At 45.0% G+C, this 25725-nt stretch overlaps 1 protein-coding gene across 4 annotated transcripts in view; it reads right to left on the bottom strand.

The window, feature by feature from the left end:
- The window catches only part of LRRC45 (leucine rich repeat containing 45), a 110535-nt gene that overhangs the window by 49704 nt on the left and 35106 nt on the right, over positions 1–25725 (bottom strand). For all 4 annotated transcript variants that reach the window (XM_068115570.2, XM_068115572.2, XM_078779079.1 and 1 more), the window contains 8 exons: positions 20454–20632; positions 9373–9501; positions 7929–8041; positions 7731–7789; positions 6338–6415; positions 5602–5737; positions 2557–2634; positions 1377–1488 (listed from right to left, as the gene is read on the bottom strand). In XM_068115570.2, the coding sequence (XP_067971671.2) occupies positions 1377–1488; positions 2557–2634; positions 5602–5737; positions 6338–6415; positions 7731–7789; positions 7929–8041; positions 9373–9501; positions 20454–20632 (884 nt within the window). The remainder of the gene's footprint in view (positions 1–1376; positions 1489–2556; positions 2635–5601; positions 5738–6337; positions 6416–7730; positions 7790–7928; positions 8042–9372; positions 9502–20453; positions 20633–25725) is intronic.

Here is a 25725-nt window from a genome sequence, read left to right as displayed (position 1 = left end):
CTTACTACCCAGGACAGAACAAACGAAGACACAGACTCACGCGGGGAATTGCAGAGTGGATTGCTGGAAGGAGGTGTGTGACTGGAGGGGGAGGACGGCACGGAGCTGGCTGGAGCTTGATCCCGCACGGGACGTCGGGCTGGACCTCGACGGCCGCTGATGCCACCGATCCTGTCGTGTGCGCGGGATCACGGGTCGGATCACGGGTCGGGTCACGGTCGGAGCCGACGCGCTGGTGGGGGGTCTGGCGTGACGGGTTCTCTCCTCTCTCTTTCTTTTGTCCAACCACTTTTTCTCCAACGCAACCCAACGCAACCACTGACCACCCCTGACGACCAACTCAGCTCTTGTCATGGACCTCTCTTTTCAGACTCATCTCCTTGTCTCAGTAAAAGCGCATCTCTCTTGGGGGCGTCTCTCATGGGTTATATATAGCCCCACCCTTGAACCTTTGCGAACCTCCCCGATCGCTCTTCCTCCGCCCTCTCAAACCAAACCCCTCGTGCTCGGTTGGTTGTTCGGGGCTGGCTCACTCCTCCCCTCTATGACGAGGTGGAGACACGCCTTTCTTCCCCAACCCTGCCTCGTGGCCAATGGTGGTTGAAGAAAACCGCCCAAAATGCAGTAGGCCATTGAAATGAAATGAAAGGGGATCTACTCTTATTTCACTTGGTACAATGGAGTATTTAAATTAATGGGAGACACGGCCTTACCCTAAGACACATAATAAGATATAAGCTACTGAACAAGGGTTTTATCGGGTCCTGCAATGTGGTGTTTATGGAATAACTACCGAGACGCCCTTTGACCTTTACACTACGGAGGTATTTACAAGGAATCATTACATTTTACAGAGGGTGATATTTACAACAATTTACTATACAATACAACACAATAAAAAAAACACAATCCTCATATCCGCAACAATATATATATATATATATATATATATATATATATATATATATATATATATATATATATATATATATATATATATATATATATATATATATATATATATGTATATATATATATATATATGTATATATATATATATATATATATATATATATATATATATATATATATATATATATACATGCTCACGCACACAAAGGTGGATACTTTTTGGACCTGGGAAGGCTCCGTACCAGCTTCTGAAAACACACACACACGCGCGCGCACACACACACACACACACACACACACACACACACACACACACACACACACACACACACACACACACACACACACACACACACACACACACACACACACACACACACACACACACACACACACACACACCTCTCGGTCTTCATAATATTACTGACATGCTGTAAGAGTTCACCCAACACAATGCAACCTACTTTCTGCCTGTTCCAACTGCAAGTTTAGCCCAGCCATCGCTCGTATCTGTTCTTCTCGATGACCCAGAAGCTGTTCTTGTTCTGCTTTGAGCTGTTTTGCAAGGTCTGTAAGCTGCACGTAATGTACACGGAGGAAATGGTTAGATATGCGAAAAAACATACAACAAGATGGCATTTGGAAACACATACCTCGTTCACACTGCAAATTGTTCCTGTGCTAGAATAGCTGATGCAACCCCTTCTCTCACAAAATGCTACCCTCTGCAAGAAACCCCACATACAACAAGGCTGGAATAGTGTCCATGGTATCGTGTCCATTTGAAGCAGACAGTAACGTCATGTTCCCAGCCCTCTCTCAACACGCTGCCACCTCCCTTTAACACGATCAAAATGGTGGATACAGCAATCCTCACCCCACTGGCCTCACCCCACTCCCTCCCTCCTTCCCCATGTTGGCCACCCATTTTACCTCAAAAGAGATGCTTGTGCTTTGGGCAGAAAAATAAATACACAGGTAGACTTGGCAAGTGCAACAAATGACAATGGGTTCAGTCAAATATCAGTTCAGCAATAATCCACGTACAATTAATTATCCATTGTTTGGTGAAGCAGTATTGGGATAATATAAGGAAGCTCAAGTTTGCATACAATAAAATGAAACATCAACACGAGAAAGCATAGTAGTGCCTTAAACAGGCCAATCGTGCCATCGGCGTGATTTTTCCTTACAAACCGGCCTGAAACAACTGCAAGAATAAGTCTGACTTAAACTGTGTACGCAACAAGACAATCTCTCTTGATTGCACATGAAAAAGCTGCAGTTTTGTTCCTCCTTTAATTTTCTCCAATGCAAGTGCATCACAGATTCCCCTCATTAACATCTCATTTAAGTTGTTTTTTTCTGTGGGCTTTTGATTTAATTAAATATCGAACTTTAAAGGCATACTTTTGCAACTGTTTTATTAAATTGAAACACGATGTATGCTGGCCATGCAGTTTATGCCATGGCTGCAACAAATTAAGCAGTGGACAATGCATTTGGCTCATCACCTGTAGAGGAAATAGAAACTGTCCTCTCTGTTCACAACTCGGCACACCTCAGAATGGTTACACCTCTTAGAATGGAATACGTTGTGATGCAAATGATGGTAATAGTCACCAAGCAATTATATAACGGCACCTGTTGTCTGAGCTGTGCATTCGTTCCTCTCTCCTCCTCCAGGTCCTCATGCAAGGAAGCCTCGTGCTGCTTGCTCTCCTGCACGCCAGAATGGGACCGATCTCATAAACAAGTTGACTAAAGCAGACAAAGGAAACCTATTACCATGTAGTTGACCTAAGTATTAAAAATTGTTATTCTGGTCCAGTGCCTGTATGGGGAGCTACAACTCAGAGTACGCAGTGTTTGCACGAGGACGTAAAGCTGCACGTTTCATCTACACTTGCAATGTACGAGGGCATGTTGATAAGTAGGTAATGCCTCCTATTCCTTTTCTCCAAAACAGGTAAAGATATTCGAATGAAACAAAGACAGATACTAACATCAATCTTTATTCCACCATGATACATATTTGTTTCACAACATGATCACCACTGCATTCCACACATTTCTGCCAACTTTTAAGTCGTTTAATAATGCCGTCACGATATAACTGCGCATCCTGCTGACTTAACCAGCACTTCACAGCAACCTTGACATCATGGTCGGAAGAAATATGTTCTCCACGAAGGCGTTCCTCAAGTTTGGGAAAGAGATTAAAATCTGACAGAGCCAATTCGGCTTTTGTGATGGTGCTCCATTGACCGTCTGTTACTCTCAGGATTGTCATGGTGCACCCAACTCTCATCTCAATTCATCTCAGGTCAGTCATCCCAACTCTCATCTCCAGCGCTTCAAACTTCATAGCACTGACAACATCGTGTTGCCCTTTGCCATCTGGACTAAATAGCACCCAGACATCCATTGTCAGAGTCACGACACTTTGCACCCAGTGGGGGGAAATAACTAATGTGAGGACTGCACTTTGTTTCATTCTAACTAGGGCATGCCCGTACTATATATATATCTAAAATTATATCCCCCCCCTCTATTTACATGAAATGGTTTGGTCCATGAAATGTTTTGGTCCATTCGCAACGCCAAAGCTAACGGCGAACGCTTTACATGAAATGGTTTGGTCCATGAAATGTTTTGGTCCATTCGCAACGCCAAAGCGAACGGCGAACGGCTTGCGAGTACAGTGACAATCCCCCCCCCCCTCTATTTACATGAAATGGTTTTAATTAGTTTTAAAACATAGTTTAACGCCAACATAGCGGCAACATAGTTTGCCAACGTGAAATAAATGAATACGCTCTCAAATGTGCCGTCCGAGGCAGAGTGTGTTCGCCACGTTCGGCACACGCGATAGCTCGCTGCTCTCTGATTGGTTGAATCGTTTTTTGGACATAGCTCGGTAAGTAATTGTCCGATTAATATGAAACCTTGAAAAGGCACATCCTCGGGTCCCCAGCAATATACCTGGCAAGTTTAAAGTATATCGGACCGGTAGTTGTCGAGAAACAGCGGTCGCATACACACACACAGAGATTACTGGAATTATAGATAGATAACTTTACCCGTTTGGGAGAAAAAAAAATAGGGGGCATTACTTTTCAACACGTCCATGTATATGTTAACGATTCCACGGCATTCCTTGGAAAGAAAATACCACTGTGCTCCAATATCATTGCCAAATTATCTGCCAAGGCTTTAAATGAGATAGCCAAGTTAATATTACACTCGTAAAAAGGATGAAGATTAGAAACAGAAAATTGGATCGGTGGTAAGAATGGGCACTGTACGTAGAAGATAAGTAAATTGATAGATGAAGTGAATGGTGGGTGGATACAGCTTGGGCATGGTAGGTTCGATGGCCTCCAACTTGTGTAAATTCCTTACATTGTGGTATGTATGGATTATGCAAGGTATTGTGTTGACAACTTTTTCAATGATAAATACAACTAGAACAATGTGACTGTCACCAATATGCCTCCGCATAGTCCCACAATGGGTAGATGCCATCACTCTGCATATGTATGGGTAGTGGATCACGTTTGTGAAGTTTCGTGTTGATTGGATAAGGTTCGTTTTTCTATCCAAGATGGCTGCCAAACCACGTGACCTATGACATCATTTTCAAACTATATGCAACAGTGCTGTTAGATGATATTTGTAAAATTTCGCATCGATAGGGTGAGCGGTTTCAGAGATATAATTATTTAATATTTTCCTTCAATCCAAAATGGCTGCCAAACCATGTGACCTATGATGTCATAAATTTAATATTTCAATACAAATAGGTCATAGATCATGTGCATGCAATTTCAGATTTTTAGAATAAGGAATTCGATCAAAACATTTTTGGCTGGTATACCACTTTGGCTGCACTTTGTCGGCGGAGGCATAAAAACGTGACAGATACACTGAGGCAGAGTCCAAACAAGAACTAAAAAAGACCTGTTGGACTTTGTTTGGACTCTGTTGTGCTGAGGTGGTAGCCTGTCCGCACCCACTTGAAGCGGACCAGCACATGTACCTTAGAAGCCTTTAGCAGAACATTGATCCTGTTGCAAGCTCATGAGGCAGGCTGCCGGATGGAAGGTTTGTGGGTTTTGTTTCTGCTTACGGATCATCTTACTAGTTCTGTAGTGCCTACTGAAGTATACTTCTGGAGTCTGTGGTCCCATAAGCTTGCCATCAGAAATCTAAAGGCCTGAACCAGGGTGTAGTGCCATGGGAGGCTGCCTCAACCTCAACTCAATCTCGGGTCCCTTTCTTTGCTAGTTCAATTGAGCTGTATCGAGCACGGGATTCTTGGGAGGCACTTCCGAGGCCACTAGTTCACACTGTTGGTGCCATCTGGAACGCTCCTTGTTTGTCTGCAAATTTCTCTTAAGCCCCTCGTCCCCTCTTTATTTTCATGTGGGCCAATCATCTATGGCACCCCATCCTGATTATATTTTCCCATCTTCTTACTATGCTTTTCCATCCAGGTGGGCCCTATTGGTATTTGGACTTGACTGTTCGCCTGGTGTGTTAATAACAGAAAATAGAAAAAAAAAAACATGCACCCTTGTATGAGAATTTTAAACAATTTTGTACAATCACCATTTTTATTTTAAATTTCACAAAATACATATTTTTAAATAATTTTTCCATCTGTGAGGCAGTTGTCTTCCCTACCTCCCGCTCAGCATCGAGCTGTCCCTGAAGAACGCTGCGCAGCTCGAGGCGGCCAATCTCTGCTAATTGCAGCCTCTCAGCCAGGTTTTGCCTCTCCTGCTCCGCCAAGGACATTCCTGACTCGGCCAAGCGTAGCCTGCCAACGGTGATCACCACGAGATATATAACATCTACTTTGAATGTCCACCCTTACACCAATATCATTCATGTCACACTCCATCATAGCCAATTTCAATTCCCTTAAGAATTGTTTTTTTTAAAACAAAAATCAATTTTTCTTTTCTTTTTTAAGCGTGAGCTTCAACAACAAATGGTATGCCATCCTGGCTTTGGGTTGTCCTGGTTGGAAATTGCACTGGGTAGTTTCAGATAAATAGTTCAACTTCAATAATAAATATGACACCTCACTCCAACAGTAAAAGCTACAAATCATGCTAGTGATCTTGTTAATAAAATGTTCAAGTTATTTGATGTGACAATTTTTAAGCAAAACGTTTTCTTAAATACAGTACCTTTAAAAGAGAGCACAGTTGCGAAAAGGAATGGGCTAGGGATGGGGAGGAGGCCGATTAAATAACAAAACTAGGGGTGAAGGAAATGGTAGTTGGCAAAGGAAGAAATGAAGGGGAGGGTATCTGTCATACAAAGAGGCAGTTCATCAGCGGCTGAAGTACAAACCCAGCACAGAAACACAATCGCTAAAGTACAGCTTTAAACACACACACGCAAGACTTACCTGACAGTGAGATTATTGATTGTCGATGTTTGTTCTGCAAGTTTTTCCTGCAGCTGGCTAAGCTGTGAAGAGGCCACCCTGAAACACAGCCAAACATATACATATGAATTTAACGACAGTACAGCCTACAAATAAATAAATAAATAAAATAAATGAAGCTTCCAGAGTGAAGAAGGAAACGTTGATGGCAGGTTAGCACGAAAAGGCGTCATCGATGGCCGGCCAAAGTGCGAAAAGGCATCACCAAAAGCTAGTCAGAGATAGAAAAGTGTCATTGAGGGCTGGTCAGTGCACGAAAGGCATCGTTGAGGGAGGCCAGGGAGAAAAAGGCATCGTAGAGGGAGGCCAGAGAGTGAAAGGCATTGTCAAGTGAAAGTAGAGCGCAAAAGGCATCGTTCAGGGTTCAGGTTCAGGCTAGAGCGTGAAAAGTACCGATGAGGGAGGTCAGAGCACGAAAGGCATCATCAAAGGAGGCCAGAGCATGAACGGCATCGTCAAAGGAGGCCAGATCATGAAAAGCATCGTCAAAGGAGGTCAGAGCATGAAAGGCATTGTCAAAGTAGGCCAGAGCATGAAAGGCATCATTGAGAGAGACGAGAGCACGGAAGGAATTACCGAGAAGGCCCTAGTGTGGAATGATTCGAGCACCAGCCAGAGTGCAAAATGTATTGTCGAAAGAGGCCAGGGAGAATAGGGTATCGTTGAGAGAGGTCAGACCACAAAAGGCATAATTGAAGGAGGCCAGAGCACGAAAACATCCGGGGCCAGCCAGAGCTTGAAAGGTGCCCGCCCGGGCCAGCCAGAGCTTGAAAGTCATCCAGGGGCCCGCCAGAGTGCAAAGGGCATCTGGAACCTTCCAGAGCGCAAAGGGCATCCGGGACCTGCCAGAGCACAAAGGGAGTCTGGGACCCGCCAGAGCACAAAAGGCATCTGGGAGGAGCCAGAGCGCCAAAGGCGTCCGGGGCCAGAAAGAGCGCAAAAGGCGTCTGGGGGCCAGCCAGAGTGCGAAAGCCATCCGGGGCCAGACAGAATGCAAAAGCCATCCGGGGCCAGCCAGAACGCAAAAGCCATCCGGGGCCAGCCAGAACGCGAAAGCCATCCAGGGCCAGCCAGAACGCGAAAGCCATCCGGGGCCAGCCAGAACGCGAAAGCCATCCGGGGCTAGCCAGAACGCGAAAGGCGTTCATGGCCAGCTGGAGTGCAAAAGGCGTCCGGGGCCAGCTAGAGCGCAAAAGGCGTCCGGGGCCAGCTAGAGCGCAAAAGGCGTCCGGGGCCAGCTAGAGCGCAAAAGGAGTCTTCGAGGGCCGGCCATAGCATCGTTGCGGGATGGCCAAAGCACGAAAGGTTGATGATAAATGTGTCGTCGAGGGCTGATGAAAATGCAAGTAAAAACCTGCTCGACTTTGCCATCTCTTCCCGCTGACTTTCAATGGTTCTCATGAGGTCAAGGAACTGCAGAAAATGAAACGAGTCAAAATTTTTACAATTTTATACAGGGGAAATTATAAGCAAAAATTGACTGACACGAACACTTTGGTGAGAGAAAGAGGAGATATAATTAAGACAAATATGAAACTTTTCCATTACAAACCTGGTTTTGCTTCTCCCCTTTGAGAAACTCCATCTCTGTCATGAGCACCCGTGATTGTAGCTGGCTGTCACGCTCCACATCACCTCGCCCTGTATTATACCGGACTGCCTGTTCTGGTTTCACAGAGGACATGCGAGGCAAATGGAATGAGAAGCGCGGGGAAAAGGTGATGGTCAAGTGGGAGGAAATAAACAAATAATATAATTTTATACTACTTCATGTGATAAAATTGAAAACACATTCAGGTGAACAGGGACTAGTATTAGCCTTCCCATATTCATCAACCTGGCAGAAATTTGAGCCGGAGAAGCAATTTTAATCATTCCTTTGCTTGCAACTAAAAGTGTATACCAATGAAAGACAAATGCTATTTTATTCAATGGCAGAAACTCCAGTTAAGCCCCAAGGAGCAATTGCAGTACAGTATCTCTCCCCCCTCCCCCATTATGAACTGCAATCTCAGAGATTAGATCTCCGAGATGGTTGAATCAGGTCTATTTGGTAATTGTACAAATTGCCAGAAGCATTTGGAAATTCCTGCTGGCTAATATTATTTTAATGGAGCAAACGCATATGGTTATGTATGTATATTTGTAACCAAAACGTCTTCTTCTTCAAATTATCTTTAAATTCTACAAATACTCTTCAACAAATTCCACCATGTTGTTTATATATGTAAAGCTAACCTAAGAAACACATTCGTGACTTACCTGTAATCATCAGCGCTAATTTTTTTGTTACTTCACTTGATTAATCAAGATTGAGATATGGGCAAAAGAAAATGTACGATGTAAAAACTCGGCCGGAAGTCCAAGGGAAGTGGTGTATTGAGGGCACATCTGCTCTGCAAGGCTGGTAGTTCGACTTTCCCGTCCAGTTTTTGATATTGTGTTGTCTTAGCCATCCAGTTCTGACTGACATTTAAAATAAATATAAATTTGTGCTCAGTTCCTTTTTATTTATAAATGTTGGGTTCTGACTTCTGATTTACAGTATATACCGTCGGACCACGCTATTCACGGGGATACGTTCCTGGAAAATGCCGCGAATTGCAAAACCGCCAATAGTGGGGTCTGACTGTATTCAGGCAAAGCACAAAATACATTTGGCCGAGCTCCCCTACCATCCCTCCCCAGCCCGCCTCCACCATTTCCCCATCTCCCCACAACTCCCGATCCACCATCAACCCCACCAACCCACACCCACCATATCCCCCCTTCCCTCACTCCCGGAGAAAGCAGGCATGGCCAAAGATGCCTTTGCCTCTGCAGCGACATGTGGTGAGACACGCAAAGCGCTCAAATTCACACTAGTAATAAGAATAATGATGAGGGTTACATGCTTGTTTGAGATTTATTTTTTATAAAGGGAACAGAGCATGGGATAACTCAAGTAGGCTGAACTGCACCTCCCCCCTTTCTCAGGGCTTCGAATCATGACCTACCAATTGCCCGCAATATGTCACCAGGGATGTCATTTCCGGACACCTTCAAAGAACACAGGGTGCGGCATTTCGCCACTCCTTCCAGTACTGCACGGCCTCCCAACATGCCCAGATTGTTCCACCGTAGATCTATCATGGATGAACCACAAATCACTTCATCCGCACAAATCACATAAGTTCTACCAGAACTGGTTATGTAATCAAATGAAAGACCGAATACTGCATTGGAGACATCAGAAGGAACCCGAATAAGCAGAGAGCAAAGATAGTCATGAAAAATGTTTTTGTAACATTTCACTTCTTTATGGACAGATAAAGAAAGATAGAAATTGCGAGTAAAAGAGTGATAAAAGCGAGAAAAACTATAACAGCACTCCGTAGAGTGCATACCTCAGCTAGGCTGAACAGTTTACATTTTGTAACCCACTGACAGGCTGGATCTGGATCCGGACCTGAACGAAAATCGAATTGGCTTGTTCTTGTTAACTACCAACTCATCCACCAAGTTTTGTCTTAACCCATCTACAACTTTTTGAAATACCATGCCATATACCGTTTTTGGCTCTCTCTCAAAGGTGAAGAATCACTTGAAAAAATATTAAAACACTATTGCAACCGGATCTTCACCAAACTCAAACCGACAACATACAAGCAATTCGTCCTTGTTGGACACCCAACCTGTCCACCAAGTTTAGTCCAAATCCGCTCATAACTTTTCAAGTCATCACAGACAGACAGACAAGCAGGGGTGAAAACATAACCTCCATTCACCTTTGGTGGCAGAGGTAATGAACAAAATGAAAATAAAAAACAAGCAATTTGCACCAATAAATAGAAATGTGAAAAAGTAGAAAGAAGTGTAAAAGACTGAAGATGGTTGTGAAAGAGAAAGGAATAAAGATCAAAGATGTCCGGAAGAACCCGCATATTTCGATTTCAGCAGTGGCGCCACAAGGCGTAACAAGTTACGCCCCAAGGCGTAACAAACACAACACACAAACACAGCAACAAACAGGTATAACAACAACAGCAAATACAAACAACACAAACACAAAGCACAACAACAAACACAGCAACAGGTATAACAACGACATAATTGGTGACAAGTGTTTTGCACAGGTTGTACATTTGGATTGGAACAAATAACACAGATCTTCAAGCATAATATATGGCAAGTAGAATTGTCTAAGAGATGACAATCAACTACAGTGCACCTTCAGCAATGTAGGAAATAAGTATATAAAAATATCATATATATGATATATATATCTATCTATCTATCTATCTATCTATCTCTCTCTCTCTCTCTCTCTCTCTGTCTCTGTCTCTCTCTCTCTCTCTATAATTCACCAAATGTCTGTCCGTCCGTCTGTCTGTTCCCAGGTGCCGCAAAAACGGATGAACCGATTGCAACGAAATTTTGGGTGGGTAAGCCTGGGACACCCTGGAGTAAAATAGGCCATATTGTTTTTCCAATTTTTTCCCCAATTTTCCCAATTTCCAATTTTCCATTTTTTCCAAACACGAAGGAATAATATTTACCGATATGAACAGTGATGTGGCTTTTATTGAAATTCTACAAATACTGGTAAAATTTTGATCATTTGCATGTGATATGATTTAACGGATGTGTTACGTGGTCCTCCCGGTGACTACCTGGTCTCGATGACCCCGGACCGTGAGAGGAACTCCGCCAGAAAGATCTATTATTTATGCGCTTTCGTAATGCAATCAATATGAATTCCAATCAATAAGAAACCCCACACCAAGGATCCGGAATAATCAATGATATATTCCCCGAGCAATCAACAACCATCAACAATCAGCAATCAATATTACAAAGATGTAAACTCATCTACAATAACTCTAAGATGGCCATCTTATACATTCCTCACGTGAGCCCCACTCCCGACTCCCTCCATGGTCAATGTCTCTCACAATGTCTCCGTACTCCTGTAGTTCGATCTCCGCACGTGGGCGGTTGAACGGACCCTTCCTGACGTGCTTCCACCGGGCACGTCCCGTACCGGGAACAGCTGCTGCCGCGGACACCTCCTCGGCAGCCCACCGAGGTCGGTGCTCGTGATCGCGGCTTCGGGGCTCGCAAAGCGTGCGAGGCCCAAGGCGCCTGCCGTGCGCGTCCTTGTAGACGGTGAGGCGAACTGTGCCGGACGCTTGGTTCCGTGCACGAACCCATGGCGACTTGACGTGTAAAAGGGTAGTTACACGTCCCGGTAACTCCTCTCGCCAGACGGGCTTTTAAACGCAGCTTTCCCCATGCTGCTCAATATCGATACCGCTCTTCTCGGCGCTGGGCGAGGAAGAGGAAGAAGATCGTCGCTTCTCCAGGACCTCGTGTCTTTTCTTCCTCCGTTTCCGGTCTCCTTTTTCCCAGAAGGGCTCCTGACCCTTTATTCACAACAACCTTTAATCGACTACACATTGATAAGCAAAGACCTGAATAGTAATTCACATAAGTCCACATAAATCCATAACACTCCCCCCCTTCAAGAAAGAAAGTTTGAACCCAGCGAAAACTTTCTTTGCTGGCCAACTTGGATAAACAAACCAGATAACTCACCCCCCCCCCCCCCACCCCTCCCAAATCATCAGTTCCCCCCAGGCACAGTCATCACTTAAAAATAAAGCAACAAAATTTCACACAATCCCCTAGATTAATTCCCTCTGGACCAAGCGTCAACCACTTCTAGTTTCTCTTGAATGACGGTTAAGAGGTGGTGACCAAAGCCCCCAAATTTAAACCTCTCTATAGCACTTTTTCGGGAGGCCCAGCGGAGTATTCCCTACATGGATGCCTTAAGGAATGTGGAGTTCACGGTTAGTCCGGGGAGGAAAGTTCATTACATGGACGCCTTTAAGAACGTGGAGTTCACGGTTAGTCCGTGCAGGAAAGTTCACTACCTGGACGCCTTTAAGAACGTGGCGTTCACGGTTAGTCCGTGTAGGAGCCCCGGCTCGGCGGCTCCCCCGTATATAGTGCTTCAACTTCTCCAGACTCCTAACAGTTACGGTGGGACCCCTTGTCCCAGCCGTTACCTGACTGGTGGTCTCCTTCTCGGCCAGTGCTCTGACATTCATTCTTTCGGGAGGTGCCGTAACTCTGGGAGCCTCCATAGTAATATCGGCTGCTGCCAACCCCAAAACTACTGCCAAGTTGTCCTCTTCTGTAGACCTCTCGACGCCTACGAAATGCCTTCCCTACTGTTATGGTCCGACCCTCCAAATCCTTACCATTCCAATTCTTCTCTGCCTCCCTGGCGTCTCTTGTGCTTGCAAACGTGACAAAGCCGAACCCTCTTGACCGTTGCGTTTCCCTGTCTTTTACCACCCGCACTTCCACCAGCGGCCCATATCTGTTGAAGACAGAGGTCAGAACTTCTTCCTCTGTGTTGAAGTTCAGTCCCCCTACAAATAACTTGGAACTTTTGTCGCCATCCCGAGCTGGTGTGGTGTTATTTTCCCTGCTGTGCTCTTTACCAACCCTCGGGTTACCATAAATTTGCCCCCCGGCCAAATCATTCCCGATAATCACAGATACTCCCTCTACAGGAAGCGTGGCTTGTAAACCGACGGTGACCGGTCCTGACACCAAATCGGATTCCAAATGGATGACATGAAGTGGGGCACTAACACAGCCACCGATCCCTTGTAACCGAACACTATCACCAGTTGCGGTACTCTTGGACAATGGCAAAATGCCTTCAAGCATTAAGGATTGATGGGCTCCTGTGTCCCTCAAAACCCTAACCGGTCTTGGGTTAGTCAAGTCTCCCTTGAGTGAGACCAACCCCTCATAAATAAATGGTTGGTAACTCTTCTGTGGGCGATTTCTTACGCTTGCCATCACATTCGGAGTGGTAATAGTCGGACTCCGCTCTGGGTTTTCCCTTTTCATGAGGTAACAACTGGACATGGTGTCCAGGTTTCTTGCAAAAAGCGCAAGTAGGCCCGGAGGAAAAACTCGTGGTCTGCCTCGGGCCCCCTGAAAAATAAGTTTGTCTTGGGCCCGTAGCCCCCTGATTTCGAACAGTTCGGGTATCAGCGTTGTCCCCATATTCATCTCGCGGCCGCCGCCATGTATTGTCGTTCTCCGCACCTGCTGTTCCACACCTCCCCTGCGGAGATATAGGCGAGGAGTTAGGTTCGTGGACCCCTATCCGGTGTGTTAAGGCATAATCATCTGCCATGGTGGCTGCGTCCCACAACTTCGGTACTTTCTTTTCCTGCAGGTACACTTTGATGTCCTCGTGGACACACTGTTGAAATTCCTCCACCAGCATCAGGTCACGCAATGCTTCGAAGTCGTTCCCGACTCCTTTTGACTCACACCACCTATCAAACATATTTTCTTTCACTCTAGCAAACTCCACATGGGTCTCACTCTCCCTCTTCCTGGCATTCCTGAATTTTTGCCGGTAAGCTTCCGGAACCAACTCATAGGCTTTGAGGATGTGCTTCTTCAATACCTCATAATCTGCACATTGGTCCATTGGTAGCGCCGAATAAATCTCTTGAGCTTTTCCCACCAGCACACTTTGCACTAGTATGGTCCAGGCCTCCTCCGGCCAGTTTAACTGTCGAGCCACTTTCTCAAAGTGTGGAAAAAATTTAGCGACTTCCTTTTCACTGAAGGGTGGAACCAGCCTCACATGTCTGCCCACATCCCAGGTGTTCTGGCTAGGTGTCGACCCCGTCAGCAAGGGTGGTACCTCTCCCCGTTCTCTTATTAACTCCAGCTCCTTGAATTTAATTTCTTGCTGAAGCGCCATGTCACGTTCCTTTAATTCCCTTTCCGCTTTTCTCTCCTCTGCTTCGAGTTCCCTTGCAGCTCTCCTCTCCTCTGCTTCTGCTTTCCTTTCCTCTGTTTTCATCCTTTCTAACCTTTCCTGGAGTTCTCGTTCCACTCTCCTTTCTTCTTCTGCTCTTTCCTTTTCTCCTTTCCTTTCTTCTTCTGCTCTTTCCTTTTCTGCTTTGCTTTCTTCGTCTGCTCTTTCCTTTTCTGCTTTCCTTTCTTCTTCTGCTAACCTTTCCTGGAGTTCTCGTTCCACTCTCCTTTCCTCTGCTTGTTTCTCTTCTCTCCTCTCTTCTGCTTTCCTTTCCTCTTCTTTTAACCTTTCCTGGAGTTCTCGTTCCACTCTCCTTTCCTCTGCTTGTTTCTCTTCTCTCCTCTCTTCTGCTTTCCTTTCTTCTTCTTTGATCCGTTCCTGGCTCCGTAATTGCAACTCCAGTTTCCGGAGCTCAACGTCTTCTGGTTCTTCGGGTAGCCACTCCCAGGCTAACTCGTCCCATGTTCCTAATCCCACCATAGACTGTATCACCGTGGTCTGCAACTCTGCCTTCCTCAAATTAGTTCGGACCTCCAAGTTAAAATGTTTGGCCAATTTCAAGAGGTCCGACTTTAGTAACGCTCGGAACTGTGCCTCACTCGGGGTTACCGCAAAGTTCTGTGCCACAAACGCCATGGTGCCTATTGTTAACACCTGTTAACCTTCACCCAAGACTTTACCCCCAATTTCCCCAAAAATTTACCAATTAATACTTAATTAATACATTTTAATTAATAAAAATATTATTTTATTATTTTATACAATTTTAGATCCCGGACGAGCCCCCAATTCTGTTACGTGGTCCTCCCGGTGACTACCTGGTCTCGGTGACCCCCGGACCGTGAGAGGAACTCCACCAGAAAGATCTATTATTTATGCGCTTTCGTAACGCAATCAATATGAATTCCAATCAATAAGAAACCCCACACCAAGGATCCGGAATAATCAATGATATATTCCCCGAGCAATCAACAACCATCAACAATCAGCAATCAATATTACAAAGATGTAAACTCATCTACAATAACTCTAAGATGGCCATCTTATACATTCCTCACGTGAGCCCCACTCCCGACTCCCTCCATGGTCAATGTCTCTCACAATGTCTCCGTACTCCTGTAGTTCGATCTCCGCACGTGGGCGGTTGAACGGACCCTTCCTGACGTGCTTCCACCGGGCACGTCCCGTACCGGGAACAGCTGCTGCCGCGGACACCTCCTCGGCAGCCCACCGAGGTCGGTGCTCGTGATCGCGGCTTTGGGGCTCGCAAAGCGTGCGAGGCCCAAGGCGCCTGCCGTGCGCGTCCTTGTAGACAGTGAGGCGAACTGTGCCGGACGCTTGGTTCCGTGCACGAACCCACGGCGACTTGACGTGTAAAAGGGTAGTTACATGTCCCGGTAACTCCTCTCGCCAGACGGGCTTTTAAACGCAGCTTTCCCCACGCTGCTCAATATCGATACCGCTCTTCTCGGCGCTGGGCGAGGAAGAGGAAGAAGATCGTCGCTTCTCCAGGACCTCGTGTCTTTTCTTCCTCCGTTTCCGGTCTCCTTTTTCCCAGAAGGGCTCCTGACCCTTTAATCACAACAACCTTTAATCGCCTACACATTGATAAGCAAAGACCTGAATAGTAATTCACATAAGTCCACATAAATCCGTAACAGATGTTTATATGAATCGTTTACAATAAAAAAAGCCTTAATTTGCCTTTTCATTTGGGCCTCCCAATTGAAGCCCCGCCCATAGGGTGGGTACCGTTGCTAGTAGATATATATATATATATATATATATATATATATATATATATATATATATATATATATATATATATATATATATATACATATATATACATATATATACATATATATATATATATATATATACAGTCACGTGAAAAGGTAAGTACACCCCATGTAAAATTTTGACTTTTTCAACATATTTCAACATATAGCTATTTGATCTTCATTTCAACAATATTGATCGATAAAGGTGATATAAATATTACAAATATCATGAAACATTTACATTTTGTCGTCCATTGTATCATTTAAATAACCATAAATGCAAATTTCGCATGTGGAAAAAGTAAGTACACCCTTGGCTCTAATAGGTGGTATTGCCCCCTTTGGCAGAAACAACCTCAAGTAGGCGTTTCTTATAACTGTCTACCAGTCTCTGACATCGACTGGGAAATTTTTTTGCTCATTCCTCCATACAGAATTCTTTCAGCTGTGCGATGGTTGAGGGGTTTCTTACATGCACAGCTCGTTTAAAATTCCCCCACAACATCTCAATGGGATTTAGATCCGGGCTTTGACTTGGCCATTCCAGAACCCTCCATTTCTTTCTTTTCAGCCATTCCTTGGTGGATTTACTGGTATGTTTTGGGTCATTGTCATGTTGCAAGGTCCACCTTCGGTTGAGCTTCAACTCTCTAACAGATGGCCTTACATTATCCTCAAGCACCCTCTGGTACAATGAAGAATTCATAGTGGATTCTATGATGGTGAGCTGCCCAGGCCCAGATGCAGCAAAACTGCTCCAAACCATAATATTTCCACCACCATGTTTTACAGTTGGTATCAGGTTCTTGTGGTCAAATGCTGTCTTTGGTTTTCGCCAAAGATGTCTTCTGGTACTGTGGCCAAATAGCTCTACCTTTGACTCATCTGTCCAGAGCATATTGTTCCAGAAGTGCTGGTCTTTGCCAAGGTGTTCATTGGCAAACTTTAGTCTGGCCCTGATGTTCTTTCTGGACAGCAAAGGTTTCCTCCTGGCACACTTCCCAGGTAGATCAAATTTGTGCAGCCTCTTTCTAATGGTGGACTCGTGCACTTTGACATCAACAGTGGCAAGAGCTACCTGTAGGTCCCGTGAAGACATTTTGGGGTTCTTAGAGACTTCTTTCAGCATCTTGCGGTCTGCTCTCGGGCTGAACTTGCTGGCGCGGCCTGGCCTGAACAAGTTGGCAGTTGTTTGGAATCTTCTCCACTTGTAGATGATCTTCCGGACAGTCGAATGATTGATTTCAAATTGTTTGGAGATCTTTATAAATCCCTTCCCAGACTCGTAGGCATCTATAACCTTCTTTCTGAAGGCCTCAGAGAGCTCTTTTGATTGAGGTATGGTGACGCCGCAGTCGCCGCACACTTCAACAACAAAGAGCAAACCAAACTAAATATCTGAGGTTTAAATAAGACAGGTTCCTCCAAGATCCTCTCTGACCATGTCCTAATCATTTGCACCTGAGCTGGTGCACCTGATTCTAATTTTAGGTATTTGAAGCAGTGATAAATGTCGGGGTGTGCTTACTTTTTCCACATGCGAAATTTGCATTTATGTTTATTTAAATTATACAATGGACTACAAAATGTAAATGTTTCATGATATTTGTTATATTATATCAACTTTATCTGTCAATATTGTTGAAATGAAGATCAAATAGCTGTATATTGAAATATGTTGAAAAAGTCAAAACTTTACATGGGGTGTACTTACTTTTTCACGTGACTGTATATACATATATATATATAATAATAATAATAATAATACATTTATTTTACATAGCGCTTTTCAAGAAGCCCAAAGGCGCTTTGACAGAGTACAAAAAACAAGTGCAAAAAGACAAAAATCAATAGGTAAATAATCAAATATCAAATATCAAATATCAAAATATCAAAAATATCAAATATCAAATATCAAATAAATAATCAAAGCAAAAGGAAGGAGAAGGAGAAGAGATAGTCAGGGGTTAAATGCTGTGGGTTAAATGTTGAATGCAGTGTTGAACAGGTGGGTCTTGAGTGATGTTTTGAATGTGGTGAGTGAGGAGGAGTCTCTGATGGTGTGAGGTAGTGAGTTCCAGAGGGTGGGAGCAGCGATGGAGAAGGCCCTGTCCCCCCAGGATCTGAATTTGGTCCGGATGGGGGGGGGGGGGTCAGGAGGTTGGTACCAGCAGAGCGGAGGTTGCGGGTGGGAGTGTGTCTGGAGAGGTCAGTCAGGTAGGATTGGGGCCAGGTTATGGAGGGCTTTGTAGGTCAAGAGGAGGATTTTGTACTGGATTCTCTGGGGTATGGGGAGCCAGTGAAGCTTATAAAGGACGGGGGTGATGTGATCACGGGTCCGGGAATGGGTGAGTAGACAGGCAGCGGAGTTCTGAATGTATTGGAGTTTATTGGTGATTATTGAGGGTGAACCATAGAGGAGGCTGTTGCAGTAGTCCAGATGGGAGGTGATGAAGGCGTGGATGAGGGTTTCTGCAGCCATGGAGGAGAGGGATGGCCAGAGACGGGCGATGTTTTTCAGGTGAAAGAAGGCTGTCTTTGTGATGTGTTTAGTGTATTTGTCGAAGGAGAGGGTTTGGTCAAAGATGATGCCAAGATTCCGGATGTGAGGGGAGGTGGATACTGGGAAACCGTCAATGTTGAGGGCAAAGTTATGGGTGGATTTGGTGAGCGTTTTTGGGCTAATGATGATTATTTCAGATTTATCATAGTTAAGTTTGAGGAAGTTGATTTGAAGCCAGGATTTTATTTCAGTGATGCAGTTTGTCAGGATAGAGTGGGTGGCGGTGGAGATGGACTTGGTGGAGATGAAAAGCTGGATGTCATCGGCGAAGCAGTGGAATTGGAGACCATGACGGCGGATTAAGTGACCAAGGGGGGACAGGTACAGGATGAAGAGGAGGGGGCCAAGAACTGAACCTTGGGGGACACCTTGGGGGAGGGGAGCAGTGGGGGATTTGCAGTTATTGATGGAGATGAACTGGCATCTGTCAGAGAGGTATGATTTGATCCAAGAGAGGGCAGTGCCGGTAATGTTAAAGGTGGTTTCAAGTCGGGTGAGGAGGATGGTGTGATTGATGGTGTCAAAGGCGGCGCTGAGGTCGAGGAGGATGAGAATGTTGAGGTTGCCGGCGTCAGAGGAGAGGAGAAGGTCGTTGGTGATTTTGAGGAGAGCAGTTTCAGTACTGTGGTTGGAGCGGAATCCGGATTGGAATGTTTCATGCAGGTTATTGGCAGAGAGGTGATGTTTGAGTTGAGTGGCTACAGAGCGTTCCAAAACCTTTGACAGAAAGGGTAGGTTGGAGATGGGTCTGAAGTTGTTTAGGGTGTCAGGGCTAAGTCCAGGTTTTTTCAGAATGGGGGTAACAGCAGCAATTTTGAGGGATGGTGGGACGATGCCTGTAGACCAGGAGGAGTTTATTGTTGCAGTGATAAGTGGAGAGAGAGCAGGTAGGGAGGCCTTGACAAAGTTGGAGGGGATGGGGTCAAGAGTGCAGGTGGCAGTTTTCATTCCTATGAGGAGTTCAGAGAGGTCAGTAGGGGAGACTGGGGAGAACTGAGACAGGGGTTGGCAGGATAAGGGGGGGGGGGGGCAGGTGGTTTGAGGGGGAGCGGGTGCGGTGGTGGTTAAGCTGTTGTAGATGTTGTCAATTTTGCTTTGGAAGAATGAAAGGAAGGAGATGCAGTTTTCTACTGTGAATGACTGGGTGGTGGTGTTCAGGGGGCTGAGGAGTTTGTTTATTGTAGAGAAGAGTGCTTTTGGGTTTCCAGAGCCAGAGTGGATAATATGAGAGTAGTAGGCGGAGCGGGCGCGGGAGAGGGCATCTTTGTAGTGCTGTAGGTTGTCCTTGTAGGCTTGGGAGTGAATTGTGAGACCTGTTTTATTGCGGAGTCTTTCAAGTTGGCGAGCATGAGTTTTCATCAGGCGGAGTTCAGGGGTAAACCAGGGAGCAGAATGGGTGAAAGAAACTGTTTTGGTTTTTATAGGCGCAAGCTGGTCAAGGCAGGAGGAGAGAGTGTGGTTGTAGTAGTCAGTGAGGTCAGAAGGGGTGTGGAGGTCAACGAAGGGAGAAGTGGACATTTTTTCAGAGAGGGTGGATGAGAATGAGGTAGGTGAAAGAGCGTTTAGCTGATGGAAGTTGATCGTGCGATAATGCCTTGGTGCTGGGGTGGGGATGTTGATGGTGGTGTATGTATATATATATATATAACCATAGATCTCAGAATAAACTATCTCTATCAAAATAGATCTGTGTGCGAACAGACCGATTACATTACAATCGTCTCTCTCGTCCCTTCACGAATGGCAAGGCTAATTAATGCTCAAGTAAAATTGCCTTCTGTTGTCCCATGTGAGGTTGATGAGACAAATTCTTCATTCCAGAATGTATAAAAACATGTTAGCGACGAGCACAAAACCGACAACATACAAGCAAGAAAAATCCCTTACCGAGCTCACAAAGGCAAGAAGAGTGTGACAGTGCCTCTCCAAGATTGATGCCACCCTGTGGCCCGATCTGGTTGTTGCTGAGGTCAAGGCGAACGAGTGAAGAGGTGCTTCCTATGCCCTCAGCCAGCAAAGAAAAGCCATCCAGCGAAACCCCCAATGCATTCCACTCCAGCAAAACACTAACAGCAGCAACAGAACAAAGTATCCATTAAACTGGCAGCAGATAGACATTATAAAATATACTCAATACACACGCTTCATCAACCACAGCCAAGCAAACCCTCACATGCCAGAACATTCAACAAAACAGTCACACAAGGGTATCTAGAATATAGTAGATCTGAGAACGAAAATCAATATCAAAGTAGATCTGTATGCAGACACACTGACACACAGACCGATTACAATATCCTCTCCTGTCCCTTCTTTCCGGAATGACTGTCGGTAAATAAGGAAATGTGAATACAACAATGCAGAGAGAAGGAAGGGTAGGGAGAAAAAGTTGGAAGGAAAGTTGGAAAAGTTTTAATTTATTCCAAAAGGCCAGAAACAGAAACAAAACTCGAATTTTTACTTCCATACACGTACTAATTTTAGACAGTATTCACTACAATGATTATAGTTTGAATATGCTGTAACATACTGTGATGTCATATCTTTTTCCTTGTAAATGTCTCACCTCCCATGAGAGCAGTGAACAGGACCTCGGCCTTGGGCAGAGGATATTCATCCAGTTTTGAATGACGATTTATGGTAGTCTTGTAGTCACCACAGATGCATAAGCTCCCATCAGCTTTCAGCATGGGTACAATAGGAGCAGCCCAGTCGGAGTATTCAACTGGGGCGATGATTCCTTCATCCAGAAAACGATCGAGCACCTGCTCAATTTTTGCTTGCATCATGTACGGTACAGGTCTTGCCATATGGAAAATAGGCCTAACCTCGGCATCCACATGAATCTTAACCTTGGTGCCTTTAAAAGTGCCCACACCATCACGAAATAGATCAGGGAACTTGTCAACAATCGATGCGCATCCAGCAATGGTGAACACATGGTTCACATTATGTCAGTTGAGTCTGATGACCTTGAACCAGTCTCTGCCAAACAAAGCCGGACCCTTGCCCTTTATGACAAGCAATGGTAAAGCATGGGACACACCATCGTACTCAACAGACACAATGGCTGAGCCAATCACAGGCACAATTTCGCTGGTATACGTCTTCAGTTTAGTCGACGCAGGTGTGATCTCCGGAACCCCACCCTGTGGATACAGCGAGGTGAACATGCCTTCACACGTGATAGATCTCGAAGCACCAGTATCGATCTTCATTTCCACGGTGGAATGATCTATTGTCACCGTCACAACAAATGGAGGTTCAGTATTCCTAGTGCCCACAGAGAGAACTGAATCATTCTCAACTTCGACTGTGGTAGCGCCTGATGTGCTATTGGTTACGTGAAGCATGCGTTCAGTCGGCTCTGCGTTGTCATTGTCGACATCGACATTGTGAGTGGTGGAGGTGGGTCTGGGACATCGGGCTTGCAGATGCCCCCTCCTCCCACAGGCATGGCACGTGAATCGTTTATAACGTCATTGGAATGCACCATGTCCACCACCGCAACGCCAACAGGTCATGCCGCCAGACTTCTTGGGACGGTACATCTCACGGGCAGATGGAGGTGGAGAAATCCGACACTTCTCTTTGTAAGTTGTGACTGTGCACATCTGGCGTTGACCTTGTTATGACCCGTAGGCTCTCAACCGCTTGCATACATGCAGTGGCAATGTCGATAACCCTCTTGAGGTCTGGATCTGTCTCCGAGAGCAGCTTACACAATATGGAATCACTGTCAATTCCAATCACAAAAAAGTCTCTCAGCATCTCGTCCAGTCTTGCACCAAACTCAGTGTTGGGCCAGATGTCTGAGATCAGCTACAAACGCACTCGCCGAATGGCCCTCACTTCTTTGGTGTGTATAAAACTTGTACCTTGACACGATTTTCCCTGGCTTGGGTTTGTAGTGTCTCTGCACCAACTCAACCAGTGCAGCGTATGACTTGTCGCGGGGTTTTTCAGGTGATAGGAGATCCTTCATTAAACTGTAGGTCTGGGATCCGCACACAGTCAGCAAAATAGCACGCCGTCGAGGTGCATCATCAGCGCCATCAATTTCGTTGGCAACAAAATACTCATCCAGTCTCTCGCAAAAATCAAGTCATCTGAACTCGGATTGAATTCACTCAAAATCCCGATCCCGGTGACTGCCATCGTGAAAATAAAACGCCACACGTGAGCTCGAACACACAGTCCAGCTCCTCATCGCCACTGCAAAGACCTTGCGAGATTGATGGCATCGCAAATCGAGGGATTCAGAGACACAAAGCAAGCGTCCAAACAGCGGTTTATTCCCGGAAGTGATGACAGGAAAAAGCACTCGGGGGCACCCAACAGGTGGTGGAGCCAGAAAAGGATATGACATCACAGTATGTTACATATGCCAAACATATGGATAACTTGATGAATCATACAAAGTAATCAGGTTTGACTTCATTGGAACTAATCGACAAATGTTCTCCTTTCAAAAATGCATGACATTACAAAAAAAAATTCTGCTGCCAGCAACCAGACCAAGCCAACAAAAAGGCAAGGACACACAAGATCTGCCAGCAAACCTCTTCTGGTGAAACTGCCAAAATCAAGACTCTCTGCTCACCCTCACTCTTTCATTCCTCTTTTCTCCCACCTTTCAATCAAGACTCTCTGCTCATCTCTCCTCCTTCCATTCCTCAATTATGCAATTCTGAGGGCTGTGTTCAGTTACCAAGCCAGTCATTCTTATCAACAGTTTTGAGTGGAGTGCTTAATTCACTAGGCGGAGCGCTCCACAAGAAACATTGGTAACTCGACACATCCCTGGATCCATCATAGTGAATAAAGCCCACAACATCTTCTTCATTCCTCTTTTCTCCTGCCTCTGGAACAATCTCCCACATTCTCTTCAATCCCTCTCCTCCCTCCAGGTCTTTAAAACAGCTGTTCACCACCATCTCTTATCTTCCCCCATCCAAAACCTTGATCTTTTCTACCCCCGTTAAAACACCCCAAATACACCTCTTTCAATCCCCAACTTCTTTCCTGAAATTCCTACCAGTGTTCATTTGCTTTATACCATATATCCCTACCTCCTCCCCCAGCTATCCCCCTTCCACAGATCTACCAACGTCCGTGTTCTCTCCTGTTGTTGTGCTTGTGTGCTTCCCTCTCTCCCCCTCTTGTCTCCCGCTCCCTTCATTGAACGTTTTATGTGTCAGTGCATGTTTTCACGTTCAATGTGTTAGCTCTTATACGAGCCTCGGTTCTGTATAGAAAAAATATACAAACAGTCACGTGAAAAAGTAACTACACCCCGTGTAAAGTTTTGACTTTTTCAACATATTTCAACATACAGCTATTTGATCTTCATTTCAACAATATTGATAGATAAAGGTGATATAATATAACAAATATCATGACACATTTACATTTTGTAGTCCATTGTATAATTTAAATAAACATAAATGCAAATTTCGCATGTGGAAAAAGTAAGTACACCCCGACATTTATCACTACTTCAAATACCTAAAATTAGAATCAGGTGCACCAGCTCAGGTGCAAATGATTAGAACATTGTTGGAGAGGATCTTGGAGGAACCTGTCTTATTTAAACCTCAGACATTTCGTTTAGTTTGCTCTTTGTTGTTGAAGTGTGCGGCGTCACCATGCCTAGATTAAAAGAGCTCTCTGAGGCCTTCAGAAAGAAGGTTATAGATGTCGACGAGTCTGGGAAGGGATTTAAAAAGATCCCCAAACAATTTGAAATCAATCATTCGACTGTTCGGAAGATCATCTACAAGTGGAGAAGATTCCAAACAACTGCCAACTTGTTCAGGCCAGGACGTCCCAGCAAGTTCAGCCTGAGAGCAGACCGCAAGATGCTGAAAGAAGTCTCTAAGAACCCCAGAATGTCATCACGGGACCTACAGGTAGCTCTTGCCACTGTTGATGTCAAAGTGCATGAGTCTACCATTAGAAAGAGGCTGCACAAATTAATCGACATGGGAGGTGTGCCAGGAGGAAACCTTTGCTGTCCAGAAAGAACATCAGGCAAGACTAAAGTTTGCCAATGAACACCTAGGCAAAGACCAGCACTTCTGGAACAATGTGCTCTGGACAGATGAGTCAAAGGCAGAGCTATTTGGCCACAGTACCAGAAGACATCTTTGGCGAAAACCAAAGACAGCATTTGACCACAATAACCTGATACCAACTGTAAAGCATGGTGGTGGAAATATTATGGTTTGGGGCAGCTTTGCTGCATCAGGGCCTGGGAAGCTCACAATCATAGAATCCACTATGAATTCTTCATTGTAACAGAGGGTGCTTGAGGATAATGTGAGGCCATCTGTCGGGAAGTTGAAGCTCAACCGAAAGTGGACCTTGCAACATGACAATGACCCTAAACATACCAGTAAATCCACCAAGGAATGGCTGAAAAGAAAGAAATGGAGGGTTCTGGAATGGCCAAGTCAAAGCCCGGATCTAAATCCCATCGAGATGTTGTGGGGGGATTTGAAACGAGCTGTGCATGCAAGAAACCCCTCAAACATCGCACAGCTGAAAGAATTCTGCATGGAGGAGTGGGCAAAAATTTCTCCCAGTCGATGTCAGAGACTGGTAGACAGTTATAAGAAACGCCTACTTGAGGTTGTTTCTGCCAAAGGGGGCAATACCACCTATTAGAGCCAAGGGTGTACTTACTTTTTCCACATGCGAAATTTGCATTTATGTTTATTTAAATTATACAATGGACTACAAAATGTAAATGGTTCATGATATTTGTTGTATTATATCACCTTTATCGATCAATATTGTTGAAATGAAGATCAAGTATCTGTATGTTGAAATATGTTGAAAAAGTCAAAACTTTACATGGGGTGTACTTACTTTTTCACGTGACTGTATATATGACTATATATATGCCGATATATATGCATATATATATGCCGATATATATATATATATAAAAATATGTGACCAAGTCCTCAACTCTCCCCCTATACCTATACTCCTGTCCTTCTCCCCTCCCCTCCCCCCCCCCCCCCCCCCCCACTTCCTCCCCACCCTCCACACTTCCCTACCCTCAAACCCCTTCCCTACCAGTCATAGTCGCCTGTCCAACTCACAATCCCATGAGAAATGCAGAAAAGATATGTGACCATGAGCAGTTCAT

This window comes from Myxine glutinosa, chromosome 5, assembly GCF_964187855.1.
Source record: "Myxine glutinosa chromosome 5, kmMyxGlut1.1, whole genome shotgun sequence".
In the NCBI taxonomy this organism is placed as follows: Eukaryota; Metazoa; Chordata; class Myxini; order Myxiniformes; family Myxinidae; genus Myxine; species Myxine glutinosa.
Note: the sequence above shows the minus strand (reverse complement) of the source record. Positions and strands in the feature narration are given on the sequence as shown.